This window comes from Ceratosolen solmsi, unplaced genomic scaffold, assembly GCF_000503995.2.
Source record: "Ceratosolen solmsi marchali unplaced genomic scaffold, CerSol_1.0 scaffold8, whole genome shotgun sequence".
NCBI lineage: Eukaryota > Metazoa > Arthropoda > Insecta > Hymenoptera > Agaonidae > Ceratosolen > Ceratosolen solmsi.
Window position 1 is genome coordinate 290,157 of NW_011948439.1, and position 25,398 is coordinate 315,554.

A 25,398-nucleotide genomic window follows, 5' to 3' on the forward strand; every position below is an offset into this window, starting at 1 on the left:
TTATTTACAAAGGTTACATTTTATATATAAAAATATAGTTAATAAAAATAACAATATTGTAACAATTTTATTTTTAATTATTCGATTCAATTTATATTCCCTTTATCGATTACTTTTTTCTCCCGTGAATTTTGTGCAAAAGCTAAAGTCCTGTCGAGATACCAATGTTCCGATGATTGCCGAAATCAACATAAGAGCATAAACTCGAGATTAAGAAATTTTTTAATAAAGGTACTGATACTCGGTTTTAATTGTAACACACGAGGCACTACAAGTGTTTCTCATGGCGAGAATGCGTCTTTCACATTCTACTTTCATCGCAGCTTTAATCTCAGAGTATCGATTAGTCATTTTCATTCGTAACTGCAACATCGTTGAGCGATAAAAAGATATTTATAATAAGCTAAATTGATGTCACAGTTAAATAAACCGATAAATCGTCGAATTTAAGCACGTCAAAAAATCAATTACCAAGGCAAAAATTAATTCTAGGTAGACTTTTAAAGGCATTTTTTAAGGATAAGCTTTGTTTCTTTAACTGCTCTGGCCTATTAAAATTCACAATTGTCACCAAATAAATGTTTCTTATTTGTATGCGGATATCGATCGTTGTGACTACTACACAGGTGAGTTAACGTTACCAAAATGCATCATCTATTGAGCTTGAACCAAACTCGCTAACGCATGGAAACTTTGTAACTTAATTTAGCTTATGGATGAAGTTGCTCGTCAATCAGGGTTTTGTAAATACCGATTGGTAATTATATCGTCGATATAAGAAAAAAAGCTCTAACAAATAGCAAACAGATACAAGACTTTAGACGCAATTCGATGGTAAAAGATGGAGAGAAAATATGTACGCTAGAAGGTCGTGCTACCACAAATCATGATCCATAAATGTAATATTAGTTGATAATAACGTTGATCCTTCCTTCTTTCCACCCTACCCTCCAACCACTAAGCATCAAATTCTCTTGCTTAAAGTCTCGGTTTTGCGCAACTGAGGTTATGTTGCCCGGTCCTTCATCATTTACTTGGCTTCACTTTAGAGCAGTTTTGAAGACTGGTACAGACGGAGAGAAGCTGAAAAGACAATAGTTCTGATTATACGACGTTGAAAGGGTGTGGCAGCGCCATTGAGTCGTTGCACGCAGGAATAGCGCGACCGCGATTACTCTGCTCTTTGCCGTGTATGGCTGAATATATGTATGCAACTTGTATGTATAGGAAAGTTTGGCCCTGGTGCAAAAATGCTCGTGGTTATTCGTAGTGTGATGAGTGCGCACGCGCGTGAGAGAAACTCGGTTGGCGACTCCGTTGCTTATTCTCTCTCTTCTCTCTCCCTTTCGTGTATTCTGGCCTTCGACTGGTCGCGATGCTCGGTCATGGGAGTCTTGAAAGTGAGAGGGGGCGGGTGAGGGGAGGGGATATGGTGAGAGCGAGAGAGAAGAGGGAGACGATAGACGTCGGCACCCTGGCGAAGCGACGCAGGCGTGTGAGTGGGGTCGCGTGGAAAGAGGCAAGGATGAACCAGCTTAAAGGGGATAGACTCAACTGTAAATAATCAATATACGAGCTCGTTTCAACTCGGATCTCCGCGCGCACATAGAAAAAGGAAAAGAGAGAGAGAGAGAGAGATACTGGAGACGCGTGCATGTATTTGTCAGGATCTGGGGATTCATACTACAGTATATATAATATAGTATATACAGGCCATATTGAAAAATCGATTTAACTACAGCAAGCGAGCGAACGAGGTAGTGTTATACAAGGATAGTATTATTCTTTCAGTCCCTTCCCTCTCTCGCCCTTTATTTTGCATTCCCAGGAATTACAAATAATATTGATACGCGAAATTCTGTGATTCGCTTATTTTAATTTTAATGAAATAGATGTCTGCAGACTATTGAGTTCGGTGGAACATAACTTTACACTTTATAACGGCCCAGAAAGTATACAGATTAAGTATTAAAAATGATAATTTGTATTATTTGAGAATTATTCGCAAATTTGATGTATTAAAAATAAAAGTCATCGCTCTAATGGTTTATTTGTATATTACAATCGTAAACATTTATAATTATGTACAAAAATGTATACAATGCGCTTGTTTATTGTACTTCCGTATAGGATTAGAAAAGTGTAAACTTTATTTAAGAAATAATCAGTTTTGCACGAAATTTTTCTTCTTGTCGTTTACCCCCTTTCATTCGGTAATTTTTATGAGAGAATGGACAATTATTATAAAATGATGCATCTTCAAAGCTTAAATGTAAATGAAATTCAATTAAATGGAAAACTTAATTTAACTTTCTTGTCTTTTGGAATTCGTTGGTTTAGGAATTATAATCGTACTCTGGTTGGAATGTACCAGCTCTACATCTAATTTGCCTGAGTCATCATAAATATCAAGTATCGTCGACTTGAAAATTGGTTGCTGCGTCGACTACTTTTATCATATTTTTTTACATTTTTTAATTATCGATAAGTTCGTCAAAATAATTTAATTTATCAGAACAATTATATCTTATTTTATAATTTAAAATTCAGCTGCTTTTTCGTTATGAATTGTAATCAAATGTGAAAGAGTTATGAGAATGTTAAGTGAAGGAGATTTTGTTTACTTAAAAGCATGTAGTATGTGAATTTGTCTGTGGTGTTATCGATAAGAAATGTTAGATAGTCGTAGCATTATTCATAACTCTGAGAGCTTTGGAAATTTAAAAATTAAGAAAACAGGGTAAAAAAGGAAGTCATACTGTCATAATTATACGTATTTTCAAATTTTTAAAAATCTTTTTTCCTTTGATTCATGGTATAAACGACGGATTATTCATTATCCCGGGCTGCAGATTCTTTTAGTTGTAGATTACTTTTCTTGGGCAATCATTTTTTGTGACTCATATTGATGCGTAAAGTCGGGTTGTGATCCGACTAAAAAAACTAAAGGCGCGAATGCATTGATCCAATACTTTCTCTGCTTCGGCTGAGTTCAAATTATTCATCGCGTTCCCTTATGCGCGACGCTGTTAATCGCTGAATCGGGAGGACTTTTTATTTAACCAAGAATGAGCAACATAAAAGTCGAGTGAAAGAATGCACTGGAGTCATGCAAGTCGCACGATGGTAGGGATTCATTCGATACATTAGCCTTTTATAGGTGCGCACTGGTGAAACACTCGTATGACTTCGTATTTATCCATCTCAATCCCTGTAAATTGAACTGGCGAAAATATCTTTACTTTTCCTTTGAATCAATCATCTTTCCTGTTTTTTCTATTTGACAATGATTTTTAAAAAATGTATTCAAATCCTATTACTTGTGCTATCAAAATCGCACTTCTTAATTTGAGCCACGAGGAAAACATTAATTAATTATTCATGTAAAAATGTTTAATTGATTAAGACTGGAAAAAAAATTGTCTGACAAATTCCAAAACGATTTCACGAATTCGGTTATTAAACAAATGTAAAATATAAAATTTCATCATGCATCATTGTTACATGTCTTGTTTAAGAAATGCCGTCAATTATTAATATCTAATTATATTCATTTGTATTGTATATACATCAATATTTTAATCTCATAATGATAATTGTACATATTCGGATGCGATAATTTTTTTTTTATAAATGTTTCGTTCTTTTTACACATTATAAGACGAAATATTTATAAATAATTTTATTTAAATTTTTCATTTATGAGGTGATTTAATGTATAAATAAAATTGGCAATTAAAATCTGTATACTATTTGTCCGTTACATCTAATTTAATAGATTATTCATTTTAAATAACTAATAATTTATAGGCTATTCATTATTACTTTTAAATATATAGAATCATCCATCTAATTTAACAAAGATTTTTTATATTTATTCTTTTCTATCTAAACTTATTTTGTAACTATTCAAAAAAATTTTCTGATACAGCATTATATATTTTAAGCATTTTGACTTCTCCATTCTGTAAGTGGTAAATTTTTTGAACCAGAATCATCTATTTTCAAATTACATCTTATCGGTTTACTAGAATCCAGTAGACCAAACATCTTATGAAGCGTATTAAGTGCTGCCATATTTTTAGCTTCTTCAATTGTTTCACCAATTCCTTAAACATTGTAAGCAAAATATTCTAATGAGTTGCTTATAACAAGATAGGCTTTTGAAGTTTTGCTACCTACCAGAGCCTAAGAATTTTTTGTTAGAATAAACAGCAATTTGATAAACTGATAAAAGTGTGTTTATTCCCGTTTGAGCAATTATTCTTGGTTCTGCAAGTTCCTTATTCTCTCTACTAAGTATATCATTTAAAATGCTGATTGGATCTTCTACACACCATATTTCAGTTAAATCTTTCTCTACTAATAATGATATTAGAATGTCACGAACAAAAAGACTCGCGTGCTCTAAATTTACACTGCGATTTAAAGCTGATATTAATGCATAAAATGTCTTAGCCAGTGTTTCTTCAGTCGGATGTCTTTCCTAGTAACGGAATAAATACTTGATCAAATTATTAAATGGATTAAGTAAATCGGTGTGAGATTTATTGAAAAATAACAAAGATACCATAGATAAAATTAAATCCTTAACTCCAATGCATGAAGATGTTTTAGCAAGAATTTCAGTAGAAAGAAGATAATTTTTTAAAGCACTAAAATAAAAACATTTTACATTTTACAAATGTCTATAATAATATGAATTATTTAAATTAAATTAAGCATGTAATAAATCTCTTACTAAATACATTCTTGCGGAGCAAGTGGTAAAGCATGGCTTAAATAATTTTCAATAATTAAAGGTACTATTTGCTCTCCCTCTATTATAAATTCTGTATTATCTACTAGATCCAATATTGGATTTTCAATTCCAACTTGCTTCTGTTTTTCTGTTTCATTAATAATGTATGATCTGTGCGTAAATGCTTGTTTCAATAGTTCTAAATCAAACTTTTCTGTCAGTCTACTATTAAATGCAAATAATTCAGCATTCCAATTCCATTCCAGATACTCATTTCGTGGATTTGAAAATGTTTCTTTTAACTTTCTTTTACGCTTTGTTAATTCAATTAAAGTTGGTCGAATATGTCTTTTTATATGCCTCTGAGCTATAAAAGAAAATATTGATAATAATAACTAACATATAATATATTAATATAAAGCCCCTTGATAAAGTAAACAAACAAGTAATTTTGTATTACAAATAAAAAATGATTAATTATAATGAATTTAACCTCTCTTTTTATATTTTAATTAAAAATATTATACGTACATATTTGACTAATGCTCTTTAATTTATGAAATTCAATAATTGATTTTATACAAGTCTTTATGCTATACATGATAAACAATTTTTGTTTTACTTTTCACAGCAAAATTGTCGTAAAACTGTTCGTATCAATTAAAAAGTCAATAATAACACAGATAAAAGAAGATACTCTAAATGCGTTCTTTAAGATAACTTATAGGTTATATTTTAAAAAATTCGTAAAATTCATATGATCATAACATATTATGTTATAATATAATATGTAATATAATATATAATATAATATAATATACTTTTATATGTTAAATAAAATGTTCAATTATATCTATTTCTTCTTGTTTTTATTTAAACAATTATAAAGAATGATAATATTGATAAACATTCAATTTTATTATACATTTGTTAAATTTATGTTAGGTTTATAAATCTTGATACCAAATAATATAAAAAGGTTTATGTATTTTGAACTTTATATGTTTCGTTCAACAATTCATATTTCTTTATCATTAAATATAGACTAAGGTTTTAAAATATTAAAAATAAAGATTTATTTTTTAGAAGCAGTAATACTTTGAAAATATTTGAACAAAATTTTTATAGTTTATATAATTATAATGTTATAATCAGCATTATAAATTAAATAAATATTAAATTTTAAATTCTTTTCATTTCATCAATTGTGTATGATAATTGTATTTATTTAACAAATAAAAATTCTTTTTACTCAATCATGATATAAACTAATACAATGATGCAATATATTACTTTGAATATCTATCAATTTTTAAATAAATTTCATGTAAAAAATACTTTTAATAAACCTGTAATGATGCATTATAAAATAAAAATATTGTTTTTAATTATAGATGACTATTATTTATTCAATTAAATATATTATTTGATTTGCAAGCTGGAATAAAATGCAAGAAGTTTATTTCATTTATATTTTTAATTTTTTTTGAGAAAAATGTAATTTAATATATATTTCATAATGTAAGAAAAACTCAGCGTTTCTTTCAAATTTAATTGTGAAACGTATTTTAAAATAATTATAGATATTAAGTACTGAAAATACGTCGTAACCGTACTCTTTCTATTTTCTATAAAAGTTAACTTTTTACAGTTACAATATTTAAATTAATGTTTTAAAGTCCGATATACAAATAGTAAAATTTCCAATGCGTAGTATCCAAATCATAAAAGATTTAAGATAACTTAAAGTTATCTTATTTGTTTCTTCTTGAAGCTTCACATTATCCAAATTACAACATTGAACTATACTAGGTTAGCAAGCAATGAAGAGAGTAACTAATCAAGATTCACAAGTTTCGTGAAAAGTTTACTATCTTTTACATTGTTCGTTAGTCAATACTAAGTATTTGGAAGTCTTAAATTATTAGCAATGACGTTCATTTACAGTTATCAAGATATACAAATTTTATTCTAATCAAATTAAATATCGCGTGTTAGTCGATATTTTTCATTATTTTTAGCTCTGTATTATAAAACGCATTTAAAATGTTTAAAACCAATATTGAGCCTGACATATCAGCTACTGTAGGTTCACTTTCCAATTCCAGTACAGATGAATTGAAAAATCTGTTAAACGACGATACAAAGTTTGAAGAAATTATTAAAGACAATCAACAGGTTTTAATTATGAATTCATTTCTTCAATCCTTTACAAAATTTAGATATTTTATTGAATGTAACTGAATTTTATTCATAGAAAATTATTATTTCTAGTTGTTAAATTTACAAGCACAAAAAGATGAGATAATGGTAAGAAATCATTCATTGGCTGAATTTAATTTATCAAAAGAACCTGAATTAGAAGAAGCTAAAATATCGATTCAAACTCTTAGCGAGGAAGGTAATCAATTGTGTTTAAGTGTACAAGAAAAGCTTGAACAAATATGTATGTATTTTAACAAGTAATCATATAGTTTGTTATATTCTCAATTAAATGCTGTTTTAATTATAAATAAATTAATTTTGTAGCAAATAGAGCTAACTCTATAACAGTTGACACTGCATTAGATCTTTTACAAGCTGCAGCAACAGAAATCGAAGAAGAATCTGAGGTTTGAAAATATTTTTTTTATTGGTTTATTCGATATTAATTATGTATAACTATTAATCGATTCATTTATTTCAATTTCAGAAAGTAGCTGAAAAATTTTTAGGTGGCGAAATGGAAGTAGATGAATTTTTAGAACAATTCCTTACAAGACGTAAAATTATGCATATGAGAAAAGTAAAAGTTGATAAAATGAGAGAATTAATGAGAAAACCTTTGATGCATTCTACAAATCCAGGATACCCAATTGCTGGCAATTTTATTGTACCTATGCCTATGCCAGTGCCTCCTATTTTAAAACCGTTTTAAATTTTTCATCGGTATTAATATATTTTATTATAGAAGTACATTCTATATTGTAAATTATTTGATGTATTAATCTCATAATATAAAAAATACTCAGTACAATTTCTACTGAAATTATTTAAGTTATTTTTCTTATTTGTTTTAATTACATGTATTTATGAAACATCTCAAGTTATTAGAATATTTAAGACTATAAATAGTTTAATTATTATGAACTGATATTTGTTAATAATTTTGTACGTTAAATTACAATACTTCAGCTTATATTAACATTGAAATGGGTAGTCTAGAAGTTTTTTAATAATAACGATATTGTAAATGGTTGGCATTAGTAATAAAATATATATTTTTCAAAATAAATGTTTATTTCTTTTGTATAATACAATTTTTATATTTTTCTACAAGGATAATTAATGCTTAAGAACATAAGTAATATTTTATTTAACCTCAACAATACATATTGGAAAGATCATTTCTTCTTGCCCTTATTGTTCTTATAAAATTTATCAATTTCATCCATACTTTTACACTCTTCCTTAATCAAAAATAAAAAGATAGTAATGTAAATCAATACACAGATGTTATTAATTTTATATGAATTTTTGTCATATGGATCATAAAATGTTTCTCTCGAATGCTCATGCATATGGTAAGTATATTGCCTAAAATTATTTGATCTGTTATTAAAATTATTTGTATATATTTTATGTGTAAACATAAAAGAGTTTTTATTCAATTTGTTGAACCTAAAAAGTTCATCTTTTTTAAGTTTTTCTTTGGCTTCAGAATTTGTATATTTTGGATACCTTTTGATATTTAATTGATGATCATAGTGCAAGCGTTTATCTTTGTTACTTAACACTTCATAAGCACTACACACATTTTGAAATACTCCTTTCGCTGCTATTGAATTATTTTTATCTGGATGATATTCTTTTGAAAGCTTATAATAAGCATTTTTAATATCTTTTTGATTACTATTGCATGGAATTTTCAATATGTCATAATAATTAGGTTTAGTTTTCGTAGACATAGTGATTTGAAATTTGTAACAACTTTTGAATAATCTTGAAGTATTCATTTCATGAAAATGGTATGATATTAAATATGTACATTTTTTATTATTTTTTGAAGAATTATTTCACTGATTAAAATTTTTAAAAAATATAATTGCATTACTACAGAAATTATGTAATTATATTTTCTATTGTATTGTATATTGTGTATTGTATAAATATATTATATAACAGTTTTGGTTAGAAACTAAATAGTTTTGAAAATAAGCCGTGGAGCTATGAACGTGGATTTATATTTTTTAAAAGGTTAACATAAATACATCTTAAATAGATTAATACATGTATTAATACATATTTTAGTTCGAATGTGTTTAAAATTTTTTAATAAAAATGTTAAATACTTATTGATTTGAAATGACATTGACGTTCACTCTAAAGAAAGATTCTGCTAATAAATACACTAGATTAGTAGAAATGCGCCAGATTTAAATTTAAATTTTAATATTTTTTATGAGCAGTATAAATAATAAATAATATCCGAAGAATAAAATTAGAGTTGAAAAATATAAAAAAAATTTTTTAATGTTTTTTGAAATTTCATTGCTATTTATAAAAAAATAAAAATAAAAGACTAAATATTGATGTGTTCAAATTCATTATCAAAATTATTTTATATTAATCTTATTACAATATTTGTTAGTTTTAAAAGTTAACGAAGAGCTTCATAATTAAAATTTTAATTTTTTTAATTATATCTTTGGTTTTTTTTTAATAGAGGAAAATAAAAATTTAAAAATGTAATCATTAGTTGATAAATTTATTTATTGACGTATCATTATAAATCTATATAATTCACCTTAAATACAATATGTTGTAATGCTTAGTATATATGAACCATAGTGTTTTTATAACTTTTGTACATTCCGTTTATACGCCACCACGTATTACATCTGTATTATATACATAGATACCTTGATTGTAAAACACATACGTATTATTTGACGTATGCGTGCATAAGAATCGTAAAATTCAATTATATACCATACAATTTTGTCTTACATATTTGATAAAATTTCATAGTGAATTTGTAAAATATAAAAAACATGATTTAAAATGAAAATAAAGTAAAATTTATTTATTATCGATTAAGTACAGGTTCAAAATATATTAAAAACTAAATAAATTAGAATTAAATAGTGTAAAAGCACAAGAGTTTTAGATATAGTCATGTAGACAATATATAATATTAAGCTAAAGTATTAAATGATTATTTAGAATTCATTATGCAAAAATGTTTACTATTTTTATTGAATTCTGGATTTAATCTTAATTTTCAAAAGTTTACACGTTCTTTGGTTTTCTGTATAAATAAAAGTGTTCCCCTTATCTATAATAACAATTAAAGTTAAATACAAAATATTATTTAACTTGAATATATCTAATTATATAATTAAAAAACTATATTATGAAAAAGCTATTATAGTAGCAATGGACATGTAATTTGTAAATTTATGAAAAATTATATTTAATAATTTTTATATTTGATTTAAACAGCAAAAGGTTAAATAGAATATTATTTACCGAAATTACAATAAATTTTAAACTCTGTATAATTAGCTAAACAAAATAATTATTTTAAAGAGTAAAGCTATATATATTCAACTTAATTAAAATGAAATATCTCCATAATAGGATCTACATTTACAGATACAGACTCTTTCGTGATAATTAAATTTGTAACAGTATGAGTCAGCGAAAACTATCGCTAAAAATATTTGTGTGTATTATTATATTAAGATTATTAGAAAGAATATTTTCCTACTATATATAATTTGAAATAATATTTAAAAATACACTGATATATTGATTAAAATTTTTAATAATATAATATTTCAGCCTATAATTATATCAGTGTCTCAACTAGACGTTGCATATTCTAAAATAGAGGATAGTATAACAATGTTTCCATTAAACTACGTATTAAATTATTCGAATAAAATGAATAAGATTTTTTTGCACACAGCAGTTTGTATTTTATTTATTATTTCATATATGAATCATGAGGAAAAAAAAATTGGAACACATCGTTTATAAATTGTTTGCGAAATTAAAAAGAAATTAATATAAGTTAAATTAAACAATAGGTCAAGTAGAAAATATTAATTATTAAAATTTTACCAAGATCGAACGACGCATGTTAATATTAATAATATAAGCTTGTTTGAGATATTTGCAATTTGCGAATTTATTGGAGTAACAGTTGATATTGTACAGCTACCAAGATAGGCACTTTGAGACACTGTTGATCCTTAAAATAGTACCTTAGCTAATTTAGCCATTATGGAAAAACTTTGACAAACAAGTGGCCTTGGCTAGGGAAGGCCCAGTACCGACTCTTTCTTCGATGTGTAATTCTTTCCTGCACATGCTCATGATCGGTAGGCGGTATCGTGTTGCTCAATTACGGCGTAGGGCGGGGCTTGGGCTTATCTTCGTTATCAGACTAGTTACCGGCGATAAGGAAGTCGCGGACACCTGGCATACCGGGCTTAGTCTTGGCCCGTAATCACAAGAAGATGGTTCCAAAGATACAAAACTCTAACGCGGCACTGCTCGAGCGCAGGATCGAGTGTATCAAGTACACGCTTTTCTGCTTCAGTGCTATCATGTGGGTGAGTACGCGGCTCTTATCGGCCGAATCATTGTCGCTTTCACTTCGAATATACAAATTGATATGTACTGTGATGCACTTTGACATGATTTGACATTGTTTTATTCGTTGCTCCATTCTTATATTCACATCCCTCTCTCCCTCTGTCTGTTTGGTTAATAATGTTTATTAACATTTGTAAAATCATTCAATTTTTTTATTCTTTTTTTACAATATAAATCGATTGCATTGTATATCGCTTATAATTTTGCAAATTAGTATAATTGCTCCATTTATTAAATTGTGGATATTTGGATGAACGTTAAACTTTCGGTCATTTATGTACCCATACCCTACATATCTATAACGTGTTCGAATATATTATTTAAAATTTATTTAATATTTTATTTAATATGTTGTTAATGAACATTTCGTTAACATTAAAAAAATTCTCTACAAACGTTAGTTTACTATTTATTTTAGATAAGATGGATTACTATTAATAAAGTATACCGTATATTAAAAAATTGACGGATTATTTCCTGATAGACTGTTGTCTAAATTTCTTGCGTTGATAATTTTTAAAATAAATAATCGAATGCATTAACACGAATCGAATACAATTGGAATATTATTCTAGTGCTTTCATGTCGAAAGCCTTGCATTTTCACATTAACTCTTATTGAAAATCAGAAATTGAATTTATTACTTCAACCGATGTTAGTTTAGACTATAACGACACAATCTAGATTCAACTTTTTGGAAATCGTAATGAAGAGTGTACTAGCGTTGAGAATGTTGTGCGCACGCGTGATCCGATAAGCCTCGACCTGGAAAATGACACGTAACGCAAGTCTCTTTGCGTTGATGGTTTCTTTTCCTCTTCATCTATAGCGTTTCTTTATACAGAGGGAATTATACCATTCACATTTAATAATCTATTGTATACTTTAACAATTCAACAGAGACGAGAGCTCAAAATATGACATAGGAAGGAATATAGTATTACACAATTTTTCTAGCATATATAGATGTATGGTGTAGGCGTAAAAATAGTAAGTCATTTGGGTGTTGAATTTTTATGAAATTCAATGAATTATATTTCAATTTTAGAGGATATTGAAATATAGGATTAAAAATATACTTGATAAAATTTAAATTATACTTTATTAACTTATAAATAGTAAATAATTTAATATATATTTGTTTTTTACATATTTTTTGTCTTTCTTTCTTTATTTCTTTATTTGAATTGTTCAGATTCATATATCGTCATAAAATGATGCAATTTCGTTGTTATGCCTCCGCATAATTATTTCCTTTTTTAATTATTAATCTTCCTGATGTGATTTCCAATTTGATTAAATCCACTTATGATTTATATGCGCATATTCTGTAAGTTTTGAAATAAATGAATCATTTATGTATATTTGACATATTACAAAAAAATTGGATAAATGTATACTGTTGGTAATTATTCAAGAAAATTCCAAGTATTTTTACGAAAAATTAAAAAATTTTACTAATAATTGACAAAAAAATTAAAATATGATTTCTTCACAATGTAATTGCAAATATTTATTTGTTAATGTTAAGTTATAATTATTGCAAATAATTTAGCATTAATTTTACATTGTCAACTTTCTGCACACTGAAAATAAAATAAAAATTTATTTCTTTATTAATATTATAAGTGTATACCTTAATCATATACTATTAATAATTTTGATTGACATAATATATAAATCGTTTGAATTTTACCATTATTGTGCTTTATTATTACAGCCTTTTTCTTCATTTAATTTAATTTGAAATCTAATTTATAGATTATTATTAATTATGTTTAATACTTTTAAAATTAAACAATTAGTTTAAAATTATTATAATTCTACTAAATTATAATACTACGCTATTAGATAAAAATTTTGCCATAAATTTTGTAACTTTTACAATAATAAAATTAAAATTATAATTTATACTTTTGTTAATGAATAATATGCAATGATTTCATGACTAAAGTTGTATATGAAAAACCACTAATAAATATATGATAAATAATATAATTGTTATTGATATTAAATTGATTTTACATAAATCGTTAAAGAGGACTCATAAATGCATAAAATTTGCCATCTCTGAAAGTAAAAATGAAATTAAGAAATGTATATTAAAAATAAATATGTAATATTTGAATTAGTCAGATAGTGAATAATAATATAATTTATTAAACACGATGATCATGATTATCGTAGATCTATGTGTTTTTTAAAATTTCTGTAAAAAACTAAATTTTAACGCTCGTATCATATCATAGCGTACACGCAGATAGAGAGAGAGAGAGAGAGAGAGAGAGAGAGAGAGAGAGAGAGCGGTACCTAGAGAGAAAATGTGGGGCCGTTTTGACGATAAAGCAATAGGACAGAGATTGGATGTCGCGCGGAAGTAGATTTAGATAAGATTAGTGCGGTTTAAATAAGCGATGAACTTTGTTCACAGATCCTCGGCAGTGGTACCTTTGGCCTCTCGCTCTGGTTAAGGATTGAGCCGGGTTTTCAAGAGTGGGTTGAGTTCCTCCAGATCAATGAGTTCTATATTGGTGTAAACATATTGATATTCGCAGCAGTTCTTGTAATTGCAATATCCTTCGTGGGATGCGCGTCCTCATTGATGGAGAGTCAGCCAGCGCTGTTTGTGGTAAGTATAACTTTTATCACGGGATAACAAATGGCCATGGTATTTATTTTTTCAAATTAAATTTTACTTATTCTGTCGTTTCGAATTCAATAATTGATATAGCTACTGCATTAGTGGCTTAGTGTCTAATTAACGCAGTGAATTATTAATGTATTTAAAGGAATAATTTCTTATTAGGATATTCAAGAAAAAATTTTTATCTACTAAAAGAAAAATTGTTTAATAATGTTGATAATTAATCTATTACTTATACTGCAGTTCTTAATATTATATATTTACACACATATATGTGTGTGTGTGTGTGCGCGCGCGCGCGCGCGCGTGCGTGCGTGTGTACTTTAATTCTATTCAATTTTTTTTTTATTATTAAATTCATATTTATAGTTAATTAAAGTATACGACTTAAATTTGTTAATATTCTTTAATACCTTTCTTTTCATATTTCAAAATATTAAAAGAAAGAAGAACATTAATTAAGAATATCAATTCAAATGTCTTATTAATAATTCAATAATAATTATTACTTAAAGATACTGCTTAATGATTATATAAATATACTGGAAGCTACTATTGTAGGAACAATAATATCGATCGACGTATTATTAAATTATCAATGTATTGTAAAATTTACAAGTTTATGATTTTTATTATCAATTTTATTATCAATCGTAATAACGACCATTTGTCTTCAGAACATCGGATTGCAGGGGCTCTCCTTCGTCTTTGCTCTTGCTGGCTCGGCTGTCCTTCTTGACTATTCTACCTATGATAGTCAGATACAGCCACTCATCAGGAAGTCCATGACAAATCTCATTATTAACTCCCAACATACACGTGTCTCCGTTGTCTTGAGAATGGTCCAAGAAAATGTAAGATTATTTTTTTCTCTTTCCATTTCATAACTATCTGGTTTACTATTACTATCCATCAACTATTACTATCACAAGTTTTCAATTTTTTTTTTTTTTTTTCAACATTTCGAGCCACTCATTTATCTAACCTTAGCTTTCAAAGCTTTTTGCTCGCAGTTTCACTTAAATGCAGTCTCAAAATTTAACATATTTATGGCAATGCACTCGTATTGATGGGAATATAATTATTATATCATAGTCATTAAATGTTGAAAAAAGTACAATGTTCGATTAATTGAATAACGTTAATTGTATATTTAAGCAGAAATATATGTTTTTTTTTTAATTATGTACATAGTTATTTTTCATATGTATGCCTTTAGAATTATTTATGGGCAAGTAAAATATTGCATGAGTCATGATAAATCATTAGACGCACTAGTCATTATCGATGAAAAATTAGATACAATTTAAGTTATTATTGTTCTTTTTTTTTTTAATTTTATTTTTAAAATATAGTCTCGATTAAATGCTTATTTAAAGATATTTATTCATGTGCTTGCACATCGCACATCAATTATACATTTTTCATCCGTACGAGTTCGGTTACTATAAAACATTTTTTATGGTTTTAAATCGTAAAACAATCATGGAAATGCAAACGTAAAAAATGTATGAGATGTATGCACGTAGGTAGTATGAAGCATTGAAAAATAATAACTACAAGTGAATGATTTTATAATAGTTTTAAGATTTAGAAATAAAGAAAAAAAAGAGGGTATAAGCTAGAATGAGTACGAGTGGGTTAATCTTAGATTGGCTGCTGTGGCGCGGATGGCCCCATGGACTATCTTACCTTGCTGAAGCCATTACCAACCGAATGCCGCGACACGGTGACAGGGAATGCCTTTTTCCATGGCTGTGTAGAAGAGCTCACCTGGTTCCTTGAAGCGCGATCTGGATGGCTTGCTGGTCTAGCACTTGGCCTCTGCATGATTCATGTATGAATAATTCAACCTTTTCACAGCTCTACAGCTAGTTGAGCCTCTCGATCAGCATAATTAACCTAACGTGTCTCCGTATTACAGGTGATTCAAGCTATCCTCTCATTAATTCTCATCCAGGCTATCAAGAAGGAGGAGCAGCTCGTAACTTTCAAGCATTAAAGTGGCCATTATCGTATGCACTGCGCTATTAACATAAGTAATTGCATGTATCGTGGGGAATATGTGTTGAGTGCATGAAGTAGGTTTCTTGGCTACGAACATTATCGATTCGCGTCATTCGAATCTTTTTAATTTTACGGCTAACGTGCATGTGTTTATATAATATTGTTGCATTTTTAATTATTCACAAAATAAATCATTCACTTGCATTCGGATAACAAATAATTCTAACATACTTACGTAACCACTTGTTACGTGTAATTAATTTTTTTCTTTTTTATTTACCAAAGAAAATTTACGTTAAATTGCACGGTATTTATAATAGCCACTTTATAAGACTACGCTGTTGTGACTATCAAAATAATTATAAATAAGATTCGAATGTAAAGTAGCGGGTAAAGAGAGGCTATACGCTTTCCATCTTCGCTACTCAAGGATCAAATTTTCAGTCAACCAGGTTGCCAATCTTTGACTCCATCTGTCTGGAGAAAGTTTATTCCTTTTCTTTTCCATATACTGCATGATTTCCCTTTCTTTTCGTGACGTTACCTACTGACGTCATTTCATTCCTTTCAAGTTAAAGAAGTTCAAGGTAAAGAAGATGCAAATTTAAAAAACACGATATTTGAGTTTTACTTTACTCTTTATTTACAAAAATTATATATATATATATATATATATATATATATATATATATATATATAATTTTTGTAAATAAAGAGTAAATATAATATCATTGTAAAATGTAAAAATAATTTATTTACAATACAAATTTATTTATAAGATAAATTGCGAGTATCTTGAATAATGACCGTTAAACGTTTTTATTTTAGTATTGTTGGGTCACATTTTATCTTTTTCTTTTTCGGTCGAGTAATTAAAAAAAAAAGAAGAAATTTAAGATTTAAACTCAAGAAAAGGCAAAATAGAATGTTAAATAGTTACCGGCGATTGCTCTGGTGATTTCAATACCGTTGTAATGCCGCTGACTTTCGTTTATATCTTAACTGCCTTGGTATTTTTTCACATATACGTAAACAAATTGTAACAATGTATATTATGTATAGCGGTTTCACGTTTACTTAGTAAAAACAAAAATTACTTATGAACAAAGTTGCCAGCATTATTAAACGATTGCTCGATCCATTACTGTTTTTTTTTTTTTTTTGTTCAAGTGACGTGTACTTTGTTAAATATAGAGCAGAATAGCTTATGTTAATTATTAGTTGAAAGCTCTTTTAAGAAATAGTGGTTAAACAGCACTAAAAATTCATAACGGTTTTTATAAATATCAAATAACTTAATTGTTTTTAAATAAAATCTAATAACACATATAAAAGTTGTCTTCAATTATATCGCAATAATTTCATCTCAACGATCTCTTTGTTCGGGGTATCAATTTAATTTACAGCAACTTCAAAGGATTAGGAAGGATATATCTCCAAGTAAGATTTGATATCTATTTGTAACGAGAGGAAGATTGGCCTCCAAGTGCCAAAAGATCGTCGTCATCTCAAATACAGTTCGATTAATCAGCCGACTCTCCGAGAATCTCGAGATTTAAGTGTAAAACAGAAAGTAGACGATCGATCTAAGTATATAGAAAGCGATAATGATTGATTCCTGTGAAAGATGCTGGTTTGGGTTAGAAGTTCGTTTTGACGATTTGAAGCTGTGATCTTAACCGACGAAAGGATATCCGGCGTAGCCGACCGCTGGAGGAAAGAAGCCTGGAAAGTTGGGTACAGCTGGCTGCAACGCTATCGTGGAAGTGACGTAGGTCGTGCGCTCGGTCGGGACAAGCCGTGTTCTTGGCGCCGAAGGTTAGCTTGAGCACACGCGAGTCCGAGACCGTGGCGACCGTTTGCTGGACGATTGGAGCACTCGTCACCGTGAATTGAGGCTGCGCTTGTGGAAATAGAGGTACCTGCGGCACTTGGGGAACTTGTGGTACCTGGGGTACTTGTGCCAGCAGCGGTGATATCGTCGATGTGCCGTATTCGTATGAAGTGCGTGGTATCGTTGCAACAGCTCGGCTCAATGTCGAATAAATAGTATTGCCGGCATTCACCAGTGGTATTACGTGCGACTCGTAGACTGTCTCTAGTACTACTATTGGTCTCGAAGTTGCTATCACCTATTCATCAAGTTAACAACGCTTTCATTAACATCTTCCTTTGTTTTTTACCTTACAATGGCTTTATATTATGTAATGGCTCCTTTAAATCACTCCGAAATTCATGGACATTTGCTTAACAAATACCGATAACTTTATAAAATTATGAGTATTCATTTGCAGCGAAATATTTTAATTTATTAACATAATGTACGGTTAAATTGTTCTCGACGTTGTTTTAGTGTACTTTACTTTGTTTACATGCTACAATTAAGTAAGAGAATGAGCCAGAAATTCAAGTATCTTTTAAGCATCTATTTAAAGAGAAGAAAACAGAATAAAAGAGAATATTGAGAAGTAATTGACCTGAGGTTGCTGCTGCTGCTGTTGTTGCTGTTGCTGTTGCTGTTGTTGTTGCTGTTGTTTCTGTTGCTGCTTTTGCTGCTGTCCCAGAAGATTGATGAAAGCCAGTTGCTGGATTTGTTCAGGAGTCATGGGGAGTTCGCTAGTCGGTTGACTGCCGAGGAGGTCGAGTTTGGGTCTTGTCGTCGTCGTTTGTGTCTTGAATGGATCGAGGTCGGCATCGAGGTCGGTGTTCGGAGCAACGATTCGTTTGGGTATGTCTTCGTCGTCATGCTCGTCATCGCCAAAATCGAGCTCGAGATGGAGCTCACTGCCGGCTTCATCGAGCTTCGAATTGAACTCATTGAGGGTCTTGCTGGGAACAAACTGATAAATTTCGGGCGGCGGCAAGGTTTTGGTTGCGGTGACGATCCGCGCAACGTTGTAAGTTTGGACAAGGGTCAGTCGGGTGGTTGTACTACCGTTAGTGATAATTGGCAACAAGTGAGTCTTGAGGAGAGTCTGCATTGTAGAGAAGGTTTCAGTAATGGTCTCGAGAGGTGGAGTCACTTGACTCGGCTCAAGGACAATGGCAGGTAAGGTGGCTACCGACGAGTCCAATGGTAGACTCGTTTCATAGGCTGCGCCCGTGTTTGCAAGGATGTTCTCTGTGAGAGGTTCGCTTAGAGATACGGATCCCGAGGGCTCCACTGTCGTGAAAGACTTTTTCAGTGTCGAGGTCACCGTTACGTAGCGGGTGTTACGGGAAGTACCCACCTGAAACATATCATTATTCTCACTGCTCGTGCTTTCCCTATCTACGTATACTCGTATATTTATTAAGCTCGTCACACTCTCGCGATTAATTTGGTTGCTTTGGACAATTCCTTACGAAAGGCAATAACGACTTGTGCTTAAAATAAAGGTTCAGTGAAGCTAGTATTTACGAACAGTTCCGTTGTTCTTGCTGTTTGCTCTTCGTATTATATTACGAAATGGTTAAAATAATCGGACTTTTTCACTTCCTTCGGCCTATTTAAATGCGCAAAAATGCGCAATATTTGTTCTTAGCTTCCTCGTTCATTTTTACGCACTCCGTTCTAACGTATGCGACAAAGAGCTAAATAATTATTGCAAATATGAAGCTGCGCGTCGAACTCAACGATTATCATATAAAAATCGTACGAATATTCTATAAATCCTGGTCTACTTATTAATTTAAAATATTTTACGATAGTTTAAGTATCCGTTTGGAATCGAGGAAACAATTTGTATGTAAAAAAAAATTAATAAAGTTATAAGCTAGGCTATCGAATGAAGAAATGAGGGAAACGAGTACCTGGAACTCGTAGGGTGACTTGACGGTTGCAATCTCGAAGTATATGTCGTTGAGATCCGCGGGTGTCGATATCTCAACATTAATGGTCTCTATGGGAAGGATTTTCTCGGCCATTTGAGGCGGCTCTAGCTGTCGCTGTTGTTGCTGCTGTTGTTGCTGGACGCTGACGTTAATGACGTCTTCGGACTCGCTTTCGTCAAGTTCTCCGTCTAGCTCACCCTCTTGGAGCTTACGCTGGTTCAGAGGCAAAGGGGCATCCTCGGTTCCAGAGGCCGAAAGAGCTTGTAATTGTTGCTGGGCTTGGGCGTCGACAGATCCCGGCTGTCGGGGCTCGTCGTCACTATGCTTACGAATTTGGATGCGTGGCTTAGGCGTTGTTTTGTAGGACCAGCGACCCTGGGTGCGTGGCAATTTGGATTTGGCCGCGGAACTCGTTCTGGCTGAATACCGGGTCCATGAACTTCAACCTGGAAGTAAATAATTGTTACGTTAGGTCAAGCGCCATTGATTAATTAATCAATCTAATCTTAAGCGTATATATATATATATATATATTCTATAATTTCACGTTTGACAGAGTGTTGACGGACGGAAACCGCTACGTCGACGCGTTCCATTGGATGACTCTGTCGTCGATGTCGTTTGGTGATGGGTTCTGTTCCTGGATTAATTGCACAAAAGATCGTTAAACTAAATTATATGGCTGAAAGAACAGCTGTGTAAACATATTAATGAATTTGTATATTTAAGAAAACTGAGAAGAAAGCATTCGATTAAAAGAATTATTCCAATTTTATAAATTTTGAATAAACTGAAAGCATTGGTTTTTCAAAGATTTTCCAAGTTTTTAAAAAATTTTTAACCAAGTTTCATTCATTGTTAAGTCTTAGTTTTATCAATATGAAAATATATTTTTTAAATGAAAATACAAATTGAAAGGATTTGCTTATTGAATTTTAATGCTCAAAAGACTCGGTAATTTAATTACAGTTATTATTATTTTTATAATTTTAGCATGACTAGCTTACAAAAATAGCTTATAAAAAGAATATAATGGGATGCTTATAGATATAAATAAAAATATGGCGAAGGGCGGTAAGTCATTTTTTAATTAAATTTAATTGTTTTCTATTTTATAAATTAAGGATGAAGCTTCGTATTTTGAAAGATTAATTTAATCTAGTTTTTAGCAGCGTACTTGCAATATATTTGCATATTTATAAAATTACTTGTGACTATAACAATAGCATTTTTTTAAATGATAATTAACAGAATCTAGCTCATTTTGATGCGGTTTCAAATAAATTGAAATAAAAAATAAATATCATTTTAGCCAGTGAGAAGCACTGAATGAAATATCCAACTCAACGAGTAGTTTTCACAATGTGCTATTTTAAATTGACGTACAGTAGTTTTAGCTGTTGCCCACCGATTGATAAACGAAAAATATTCGGTATGGATATATATTTTCAATTTTAATGTACAAGTACTTATAGTTAAGTCGAACGCCGGATGGTCGATTCTTGTTTAAGGACCGGTTCTGTTGAGCTCCGCTCTCGTTACTTTCGGTCTCGTCAACGATCTTATTGCGAAATTTGGGTCGAACAGTATTGCTTGGTTGACGACGACCGGGTCGTACTCCTCCGAGACCTGTGGATCATTTTTTATTATCAAGTATCGATTTCCGGCGGTTGTAGGATTGACTAGTCTTTTACATCAATCGGATAAGCGTGCGAATGTAAAGCCCCCCCGCCCCATCTATGTCTTTTTTGTTTTTTTTGTTTTGAGTATAGCAGCTTAATGCATTATTAATTCATGTGGCGGTAATTTATGTCGTCATTTTCATTTCATCAATGTACAGAAATATACAAGGATGAATGGTAATTCTATTTAAATAGAATGCATGAAAATAATAATATACGGTATGAAAAGCACGACGAGACTAATTATAATATTACATTAGCTCTAAGCATCGAAAATTACACAAAAAACAATACATTAAAATATTTATTCTACATTTTTGATTAATCATTTGTTATGTAAAAAATCAATATAGATTTTCATCACAGACTGCATTAATTTTTTACTACATTTCGCCAGGAGCAATTATTATTATGAGGTGGGCACTTTCCTATGTAATTCAAAATCTAGAAAGAGAAATGAAAATGACGTTTGGCATTCTGAGAATATATACGAGATTACGTGAAATATTACACAAGACGTTTTCAATCAAAACTTAAATACTTGGGCAATATTTTACCTTATGACATTTTCCCTCCTAGAAAAGAGCATCGTTTATTTAGGAGTTTCGTGTTACTCCCTCCCTCAAGGGAGCATTAATGCAGAAACGAATAAAAAAAATCTTTCCAGGCACATCTTGACATTCAACGGAATACTATTATTACACCTCACATCATCTCATAATGTACTTTTTAAATCACAAAACGCATTAGTAGCAAAAAATGGAATTCATGGGAAACAAGTACGTACAAATTTTCTCAAGAAATGGGCATACTTACCGGACTGAGGTTCATTCTGGGATTCTTCGGTTTGAATCGGAACTGTCGGTTCCAGCTGTTGCTTAAGTTTGCCATGCTGCTGGGGTCCAAGAGTCTTGAGGATGCGTTGAGTGCCATTGGGCCTTATCTTAGCTGCGTTTTCGAATCCGGCGCCGCCGACGATTTGGCCAGGAGTATTAAGGACCCGCGAAGAGCTCTGAAGCACTTGGGCATACTTCCCATTAATATAGGTACCAATGACACTGGTTTCGTGGACGGTGGTTAAACCATCCTTAACGATGGTGCCGCCGAGACGCGTTACCAGACCCGTGGGATTTTCCTTATCACGACGCGATGATGCTCGTAACTTTTGACTTCCGATGCTTGCCAACTTGGAAGATGGGCGCAGATTTATCACCTGTGGAAACGATATTAAGCGTTCTTATTGCCCATTCGATACTTTATAGCACGCTATCTAACATGTTTTATCCATTCGTGAATCTGCGTATATGTAGGAAATTGTATCCGCAAGCCTCGCAAATAAAAATCCATTTAAAACTGAATTTTAAAACGCCTCACATAGTCAGCCATCACTACATAATATTTCTATAGTATATTTGTTTATATAATTACAACAAATTTAAAATATATATATATATATATATATATATATAGGTAGATTTATAGTTTATTTATGATGATATCTTTGTCTTTATAGATGACTTAGTTGTAGCTAAAGATTAATATGTGATCAGAATTGTCGTAAAGCATAACGATAGCGCCTAATATTGTGTAATAAATTCTTGAGTTACTGAAAGAAGCCTTCGTTGAAAATTCTATAAATAATGTATGACGTATAATAGATAATTTCTTTAAATAGGTTATTTTGAAGAGAATGGTGAAAAGAATATATTTTCATATACAAAGAACAGAAATTGTATAGCCGGTGGTTAAGATATTATATGTAAAATTCTAGCAGAACCTAGAGCAAGAATGTCAATCGCGATAAAGAGCCATGCAAAGGATATAATTCAATGGGAAATGTAATTATATTTAATTTTTATATTGTGCGATGAAAATATTTTCACTCGAGGTGAAAAAGCACATAGGCAACGCATTAGAAAGGGCCGTTAGAGATCGGATAGGAGTGGAAAGGAGCAGATCGAGGTCGTGGTCAGACTGGCCTACATTGTTTGCCTTTCATTTTTTCTTTTATTTTCTGCATCTTCTTATTATTTCGGCATCGTGGGATAAATTTATAAAATATATTTGTTTATTATTGAGAATTTATGTAGGTACTTTCAATAATGAAAAAATGCCGAATTTCGATATTCCAGGGACGGTATCCAATGAAAATATCCATACGTGATATACCAAGTCTTATATGAGGTTACGGAAACGCATTTATAAGAGAACCCTAGATATATAGAGAAAACCGCTTGTAATAATCTCTCTTGTAATAATAATAATTATTTTTTAGGAGTTAAATCAAATGAATGCCTTGGAAAGGTTCTGGAATATTACTTGACAGTTGAGATTTGAAAATCAATGATTTGCTTACAATACAAATTAAATGATTAGAAAAAATGATTTAGTATATTATAATTATTTATCGACAATATTCATTTACAATTGTTAAAATCGATATCTATTTATTCATAAATTCGTAAATTTTTGTAAGGATTTGTTTTTTTTTTTTTTTTTTTTTTTACCAAATAGTAATATTATGTTTGCTGATACTTATTCTTTAACTAGAAAATAAAAATTTTATTTTATCGATAAAAATGATTATATCGCTAATTAATGTTTAATGTAAAAAAATAAAATTCACATTATTTAATTTTATTACAACTAAGTTAATCTTTATGTTTTGCAATGATGAAAACATTTTTTTTACAAGAAGTCGAGACCGCGGTTGTTATAAGCATTTATAATTATAAAAGAAGCTGATTAAGGATAATGAATAATATTATTCTGTTAATAAAATTACAAAATAATTTAACTAATAGAATTTGCACACAAAATTATTTTAGGCTGATTTTAGTCATAAATCCATAAATTCTTATATTGACATATTTATCTACTTTTCCATTGTACGTAGCTCGAGTGGAATTTCTAATGCGTTATTATAAGCTAATATTTTATTCTACAGGTTTCACTTTAGTTTCAATAACCGGATAAGCTGAACTGGTTTTTCATTTTTAAATAAATAAAAAAAAAAAAACAAGACAAAGCAAGAAATATCGAAAGAGGATCGAAAGGATAAATTCTTAATGATCTCATATGCGCTTTAAATTGCATTCTAAATCTTTCTAAATACTAAAGCATTCTAGTTTTGATATGCACTTTGCTGCTTAAAGATTAAGACACTTATTTAAAGTCGTTATATTTTTCCATGGAAAATGGGGGAAATGCGGATAGAAATGTGGCTGGACTTTCGAGACGCCGATATACGCTTGCTCGGCGCTTCCCAAGTCCCGCATCGAGTGAAATCTATTATATGTCGGACGGCAACAAGAGTTGAAAGGAAGGAAAATCGCAATTACGCAAAGGTAATTTAGAAATGTGCACAAGTTTTTTTTTTATAAACCGACCGAAACGAGGCTTATGCAAGAGTCTCTACTTTCCAATTGATTTTCAGCGCGCTCTAATCGAGATGCGATCGTAGTAAAAGAGTGCAAAGAGACAGAGGATGCGCGGTACGGTACACGAAATACATTACCTTATACGTTTCGTCGACAATTTCGGTCGGTTGCTTGGACAGGAAGTCGTATTCAGGCTCGGCGAGATTGTTCTTCACGCCGGGCACGTCGGCTGGCTTCGAATGCACCTCCACTACCGACGATAAGACTGGGCTCGTCGTTATGATCTCCAAGCGCGTCGTCCCTGTAGCCTGCCACAAATAAATTCACGTCTTTGCACAGCTCTCTTCGTATTTACCTCTCAGCCATTATTTTTCTCTTCTTCCTTTTTCATATTGGCAAAAAGCGAACAATGCCTGCCAACTGCTTCAAATGATAAGACAGTGAGAGGGCACGCGCATTTATTATCCGTCCAGACGGAAATTACGT

At 30.5% G+C, this 25,398-nt stretch overlaps 4 protein-coding genes across 4 annotated transcripts in view; 2 read left to right on the top strand and 2 right to left on the bottom strand.

Annotated features, from left to right (window-relative positions):
* Positions 1-3,893: 3,893 nt before the first annotated feature.
* Positions 3,894-5,342, bottom strand: mRpL44 (mitochondrial ribosomal protein L44). The gene is made up of 5 exons (XM_011503704.1): positions 5,273-5,342; positions 4,742-5,108; positions 4,571-4,655; positions 4,183-4,486; positions 3,894-4,109 (listed from the first exon to the last, which is right to left on the bottom strand). The coding sequence occupies exons 1-5, from the start codon at positions 5,340-5,342 to the stop codon at positions 3,943-3,945; spliced, it is 993 nt and encodes a 330-aa protein (XP_011502006.1). The 3' UTR covers positions 3,894-3,942.
* A 1,141-nt stretch (positions 5,343-6,483) lies between these two features.
* Vps37B (vacuolar protein sorting 37B) lies at positions 6,484-7,690 on the top strand. The gene is made up of 4 exons (XM_011503578.1): positions 6,484-6,919; positions 7,016-7,187; positions 7,271-7,353; positions 7,434-7,690. Exons 1-4 carry the CDS (start codon positions 6,788-6,790, stop codon positions 7,656-7,658), a joined length of 612 nt encoding a protein of 203 aa, XP_011501880.1. The 5' UTR covers positions 6,484-6,787; the 3' UTR covers positions 7,659-7,690.
* Positions 7,691-11,118: 3,428 nt separating this feature from the next.
* On the top strand, positions 11,119-16,218 carry Tsp2A (tetraspanin 2A). The gene is made up of 4 exons (XM_011503579.1): positions 11,119-11,343; positions 13,818-14,015; positions 14,708-14,884; positions 15,682-16,218. Exons 1-4 carry the CDS (start codon positions 11,248-11,250, stop codon positions 15,871-15,873), a joined length of 663 nt encoding a protein of 220 aa, XP_011501881.1. The 5' UTR covers positions 11,119-11,247; the 3' UTR covers positions 15,874-16,218.
* A 998-nt stretch (positions 16,219-17,216) lies between these two features.
* The window catches only part of LOC105365513 (alpha-protein kinase 1), a 21,917-nt gene continuing 13,735 nt past the window's right edge, over positions 17,217-25,398 (bottom strand). Inside the window, 8 exon segments of the mRNA XM_011503705.1 lie at positions 17,217-17,842; positions 17,844-18,169; positions 18,515-19,267; positions 19,830-20,289; positions 20,398-20,490; positions 21,320-21,479; positions 22,349-22,745; positions 25,050-25,220. Coding sequence (XP_011502007.1) covers positions 17,713-17,842; positions 17,844-18,169; positions 18,515-19,267; positions 19,830-20,289; positions 20,398-20,490; positions 21,320-21,479; positions 22,349-22,745; positions 25,050-25,220 — 2,490 coding nt within the window. The 3' untranslated portion in view covers positions 17,217-17,712.